This window comes from Anopheles darlingi, chromosome 2 (assembly GCF_943734745.1).
Source record: "Anopheles darlingi chromosome 2, idAnoDarlMG_H_01, whole genome shotgun sequence".
Classification (NCBI taxonomy): Eukaryota; Metazoa; Arthropoda; class Insecta; order Diptera; family Culicidae; genus Anopheles; species Anopheles darlingi.
In genome coordinates this window covers 68,551,057-68,556,056 of record NC_064874.1, presented here as the reverse complement: position 1 = coordinate 68,556,056, position 5,000 = coordinate 68,551,057, and the positions used below count along the sequence as shown (strand labels likewise).

General features: G+C 52.1%; 4 protein-coding genes across 4 annotated transcripts in view; 2 read left to right on the top strand and 2 right to left on the bottom strand.

The window, feature by feature from the left end:
* Window positions 1-1,086, bottom strand: part of LOC125952382 (protein MAK16 homolog A) — a 1,152-nt gene extending 66 nt beyond the window's left edge. Inside the window, exon 1 of the mRNA XM_049681833.1 lies at window positions 1-1,086. This exon is cut by the window's left edge and continues 66 nt beyond it. Coding sequence (XP_049537790.1) covers window positions 1-978 — 978 coding nt within the window. The 5' untranslated portion in view covers window positions 979-1,086.
* Window positions 1,087-1,352: 266 nt separating this feature from the next.
* LOC125952419 (dolichol-phosphate mannosyltransferase subunit 1) lies at window positions 1,353-2,468 on the top strand. The gene is made up of 3 exons (XM_049681878.1): window positions 1,353-1,608; window positions 1,677-1,887; window positions 1,984-2,468. The coding sequence occupies exons 1-3, from the start codon at window positions 1,508-1,510 to the stop codon at window positions 2,392-2,394; spliced, it is 723 nt and encodes a 240-aa protein (XP_049537835.1). The 5' UTR covers window positions 1,353-1,507; the 3' UTR covers window positions 2,395-2,468.
* LOC125952430 (NADH dehydrogenase [ubiquinone] 1 beta subcomplex subunit 9) lies at window positions 2,459-3,298 on the bottom strand. Its single transcript, XM_049681890.1, has 3 exons — window positions 3,120-3,298; window positions 2,850-2,992; window positions 2,459-2,788 (listed from the first exon to the last, which is right to left on the bottom strand). Exons 1-3 carry the CDS (start codon window positions 3,215-3,217, stop codon window positions 2,592-2,594), a joined length of 438 nt encoding a protein of 145 aa, XP_049537847.1. The 5' UTR covers window positions 3,218-3,298; the 3' UTR covers window positions 2,459-2,591.
* Window positions 3,299-3,575: 277 nt separating this feature from the next.
* The window catches only part of LOC125952291 (tyrosine-protein phosphatase non-receptor type 21), a 14,450-nt gene continuing 13,025 nt past the window's right edge, over window positions 3,576-5,000 (top strand). The window contains exon 1 of the mRNA XM_049681691.1: window positions 3,576-5,000. This exon is cut by the window's right edge and continues 391 nt beyond it. The gene's annotated coding sequence lies outside the window, so the exon portion shown is untranslated.

Sequence of the window (5,000 nt, the reverse complement as noted above, 5' to 3'; positions counted from 1 at the left end):
TTATTTACGTTGGCGCTGCTGTGTCGTTTCGCCTTCGACCTCATACTCGATTTCAAAGTGCGGTTTGCGTAGCTTGCGGAGTTTCTTCTTTGCACTGCCATTCGCCTCTGCCTGGTCCGTGGGTGCATCGGGTTTGGGCGGTCGCAACGATACTTTCGGCTGGTAGTCTTCCATGTCCGATTCGTCGGAAGATTCAAAGTCGCTGTCAACCTCCACCGATTCTCGTACGCCCGATTCACTGGCCGCATCCGAATCGTCATCATCGTCGTCTTCCGAATCGCCTTCTACAAACTCATCCGGCATCGCCAGCTCTCGCTGTAGCTCTTCTCCCACCTCCATCTCCTTCTCCTGCTCCTCTTCTGCTTCGTCCTCCTCCTCCTCCTCTTCATCGTCCTCCATCTCTTCTGCGTCGAGTGCCTTGTCGAAGGCGGTCTGTGGGAAGTTGTAGATATCCTCGTACATGCCCATCTTCAACCGCTCCATCAGCTCCTTCTCGATCGCGTTATCGATACGGGCCGCCACCAGAGCCTTCTCTTCTCGTCGGCGCTCCCGCCGCTCGATCTTCGTCGCCAACGGAACCAACATTTTCTGACGGCGCAGCTTCAGCTTACGCATCCGAATAAGGTACTGGGTGATTTTGGTGAATCGCTGCTTGCATTTCACCCGCACGAACTTGTCCCAGTACAGCAGGTTTTCGTTGATCTGGTAGACGGCCTTCTCGAAGTTGCGCGACAGCTTTACCTTCTCCCAGTGCTTGGACGGGAACGCGTTCCGCTCGGCCGTCTTCATATACAGATAAATGATGCCCTCTTCCTCGCGAACCGTCGCATATTGGCTGTTGGCGATCGGACAGGCTTTGCGGGAGCAGAGACCGGTCAGGCTGTACTCATTCCGGCAAAAGTTCTGTGTTTTCGTCTTCACCTGAAACGAACAGAACTGCCGGCTGATCACGCTCCACACGATCTCGTCCTGCTGCATCTTGGTGGTGTGCCGCTAATGGAATATCGCCGAATTTCACGAAATTACAACAAAATCCACACTTTTTTTGTTACCCGCGAAACTCCATGCGGCCAGCAACGGTCTTGTTTTCCTGTCAAAAACGTCAAACGTCAAACGTCAAATGCACGTGACAGCCACAGCGATGTTTTTTGCGATGTTTTATTCATAAGTTGGATTATTTGATTTCTCGAGCGAAGAGTAGTTGAAAATGTACTGTAAATTATGAGAAAAACCTGTACATAGTGATGAAAACATTGTGGGAATTTGTTAGAAAAGGACACATTATCTCCGCGATTTCTGGCTGAACTCTAGTAGGATAGGCAACCCTGGCAAACGGAAAACAGCGCCGCGATGTTTTGACGTGGATTTTGTTTGTTGTTCGATTTGGTCGCGGCACTTATTTCGAAGCAGGAATTGACCAGTAATTTTGTTCCGTCCAAAAAGTTCTTTGCTGCTTCAGCCGCAGCCAACCTGTAGTTCGTGAAAGAAGTACCGATAACGATCCGAAATGTCGCCTACGGGGAAATATTCAATCCTTCTGCCCACCTACAACGAGCGCGAGAATTTGCCCATCATAATCTGGTTGATCGTGAAATACATGAACGAGGCGTGAGTACAGAAACACCGGGCTGAACGCAATACCTCAACATGGTCCTTACGAATGAATCTGATTTTAGTAAAATCAACTACGAGGTAATTGTCATCGACGATGGAAGCCCGGACGGCACGCTTGAAGTGGCCAAACAGCTGCAAAAGATCTATGGCGAAGATCGCATACTGCTGCGACCGCGAGCCGCCAAATTGGGGCTCGGTACAGCCTACATACACGGAATAGAGCATGCGACCGGCGATTACATCATTATCATGGACGCGGATCTAAGCCACCACGTAAGTGTGCCGATCGCCGCATGTTGACCTTTCACAGCTTTGTTCTAAAAACCGGTTTCACGACCCACTTCTCTCTCCTATCTGTGTCTTCCGTAGCCGAAATTCATTCCACAGTTCATCGAACTGCAGCAACAAGGAAAGTACGACATCGTATCCGGTACGCGGTATAAGGGCGACGGCGGTGTGTACGGGTGGGACTTTAAGCGCAAGTTGATTTCCCGAGGAGCCAACTTTCTGTCCCAGCTCCTGTTGCGACCAAACGCGTCCGATCTGACGGGCTCATTCCGGCTCTATCGCAAGGAAGTGTTGAAAGAGCTGATATCCCGGTGTACGTCGAAGGGCTATGTCTTCCAGATGGAGATGATCGTTCGGGCGCGCCAACTCCGTTACACTATCGGCGAAGTGCCGATATCGTTCGTCGATCGTGTGTACGGGCAGTCGAAGTTAGGCGGATCGGAGATTGTGCAGTTTGCTAAAAATTTACTGTATCTTTTCGCCACAACCTAGGAAAAGATGGAGCACTTTGGTTCCCCTTGTCATCTTTGTACGAATCACATATAAATACGATGCATTTGGTAGCATTCAATCGCTTTGCTTTCACCATACTGATCTACACTTCGACACGGCTAGCACGGACTGCGTTACATTTCCCCTCCTTCCTTTATACACTCTTCGAACCCCCACGAAACCGCGACCGCCCGCGCTTAGTGGTGAGAAGAGTCGGAGGCAGACGATTTGCCGTACTGTTTCTCCCACCAAACTATGTACTCCTGTTTGCGCTTCTCGCGGCGTGCAAAGTATTCAGGGAAGTGGGCCTTCTCCAGCGGATGCCAATAGTCGAGAACCCAGTCCGGCGGGATCACCTCACGCTCGAATGCAACACCACCCGGCGACATCGGGACTGCAAAACAAGGAAATCATCAACCATCGGCAGCCACCGTGCATCGCGGGTCCAAACTTACACTTCTTCGGCTGATAGTGCTGCTTTTCGAACAGCTCCTTCTCCGCATCAGCCACCAACTGGGCTACCTTGGCCGGATCGTTTTCAGTTTTGTGCTGATCGAAGCGAGCCCGCATGATTGTCGCATGATAGCGGAAGATGTGTCTGCAAGGGATCCGAACCGTTAATTTGTTTGTACTCTCCGCACACCCACACTCCCGGATTCCGCCACCAGCGGAATTACATAAGCCAGTCGCAAAACGGCGAAGCGGTGCTGAGCGCAACTTTTTACCTTCTGTCGTACCACGATTCCAGGTTGCGCAAGGATTTCTTGTACAGCGAGCACACTCGCCGCGTGTGGGCCAGGGCCGCAGCGGTTGGTGTGGCCATTTTTCCCGTCGATCGCCGAGCACGGATTTTATTCACGGAGCAAAAATGTTATTTTGCTTCGATGAAAAGTCACAGCCTGACAGTTCGATGTTTTGCGCCTGCACAGGGTTGTACTCCCTAGACGCGCAGCATTGCAAAGTATTGCAGATTAGAATATTAAACTGATTTCTGGCACAAGAATACTCAAACATAATTATCAAGAGAAATTTATTCACAAAACACACAAAACTCATGTCGAAAGAACGTAAAAAGAATAGCCCGGAAGAAAATTAAGCGCGCTTCAAGTAGAACCCGGCTTGAACCAAAAATATCAAACAATGAAAATGTGTGTGTGTGTGGTGGTTTGCTGCGATGAATTTTTTTAATTGAAAAAGTGCGGTAGTTTTGGGAGGGAGTCTATTTTGGTGTGCAAAAACGTACGACTTTGTGTCCGGTCCCGTGTCGCGGTTTAATTTACGGCGGTGACGCACTCCCTTCGGTGCATCTCTGTTCAATCCCCGTGTCCAGTTTATTTGTGCGTCCGTGGTTTTTTTGGTTCGCGAGCGGATCGATTTCGCTGCAGCGCTAACCGTGATCTCAACCGCTTGACCACGACGACGGTGGCGATCGCTCGGCCTACGAGGATCGGCTGCCCGCTGCACACGCAAGCGAGAAGAAAGTTTCTACGTGGTACGCCCCCCTTTCCCCAGAGTTGACCACGCTTTCCACGCTCGTCCAGTTCCCCGTCCACTTCCAGTCGTTCGTGTGTGTTTGGATAAATTTAGAGAAATCGATCGCGACGCGCAGCTTCCTTCTCATCGTCGCCGTCGTAGCCGTCGTTGTGGTGACCTAGGCCGCGCCTACGCGATCAGCGCGACTGCTGACGACAACGGAACCGTGTTCTACGCAAGCTGCTGAAACGCCCTACGACGCGATGGTCGTCCACGGTGATCACGCTGACCAGCGGGGCAAATAGGAGGGGAGAGTAGTTGGATGATACTGCCGTTGGCCGTCGGTCGAGGTGTATTTCGTCCGAATTGTCCGTGAAAGAGGGCAGCAAAAAGTGCGAAGCGGCGTTGCTGCCGATGTTGAAAGTGAAGCAAAAATGCGGTGTAACTGCAACGGCACAACCGCTGCTAGCGCTGCAATCGGCACGCTCAAGTCATCGCCACCAGCAACCCAAGCGAATCCATCACCCAGGTTCGACCGGCCGTGCGTCCGCCCTGCTGCTACCCCATCGTCCGTGCTGTGTAGCAGCAGCAGCGAAAGGGTAACAACGGTCGGTAGGCACGCCGCGCGGTAGCGGTCAGCAGAGTACGTGCAGTGTACCCTGAGGTGCGTGCGCTGCCCTCACACTCCCCGCCCCCCTACGCTCTCCATTACTTTACGGTGCAACCTGCACATGCACCAGCAGCAGCAGCAGCGGCGTCGGAGGCAACGGTGGTAGCGGCAGCCTAGCAACGCGCGAGCGAGTGCGTGAGTGTGTCTCCCCCCGGGAGAAGCGGGAGAGAAGCGATCGAATGTCAAGCGCAAGCGGTGTGTAATTAGCCTGCTACGACGAATGTTGATTGTTTGAAAAAAAAGGGAGGAAAAGCGAAGAAAACAACGCCGAAAGAGCATTCCTGCAGCGATCGTGCGACCGTGGATCGTTTTACCGCCCCGTACCGGTGCCCGCGGTGACCGTGGTGGTGGATTGTTCGTTCGTTCGTCTTTATTTTTTTGTTGGTTTGTTCGCTCTGTGTTTTTATTAATTGCAATAGAACACTCTCGTGGCGCCCCTGAGAAGCGCTTAGTGTGTGCAACG

Excerpts from the sequence above, each read along its gene's own strand:
- LOC125952419 (XM_049681878.1), top strand. The coding sequence starts at position 1,508 with ATGTCGCCTACGGGGAAATATTCAATCCTTCTGCCCACCTACAACGAG. Across the intron at positions 1,609-1,676 it reads GTGAAATACATGAACGAGGC|TAAAATCAACTACGAGGTAA; the intron begins GTGAGTACAGAA and ends ATCTGATTTTAG. Across the intron at positions 1,888-1,983 it reads ACGCGGATCTAAGCCACCAC|CCGAAATTCATTCCACAGTT; the intron begins GTAAGTGTGCCG and ends TGTCTTCCGTAG.
- LOC125952430 (XM_049681890.1), bottom strand. The coding sequence starts at position 3,217 with ATGGCCACACCAACCGCTGCGGCCCTGGCCCACACGCGGCGAGTGTGC. Across the intron at positions 2,993-3,119 it reads GAATCGTGGTACGACAGAAG|ACACATCTTCCGCTATCATG; the intron begins GTAAAAAGTTGC and ends GATCCCTTGCAG. Across the intron at positions 2,789-2,849 it reads GCACTATCAGCCGAAGAAGT|TCCCGATGTCGCCGGGTGGT; the intron begins GTAAGTTTGGAC and ends CTTGTTTTGCAG.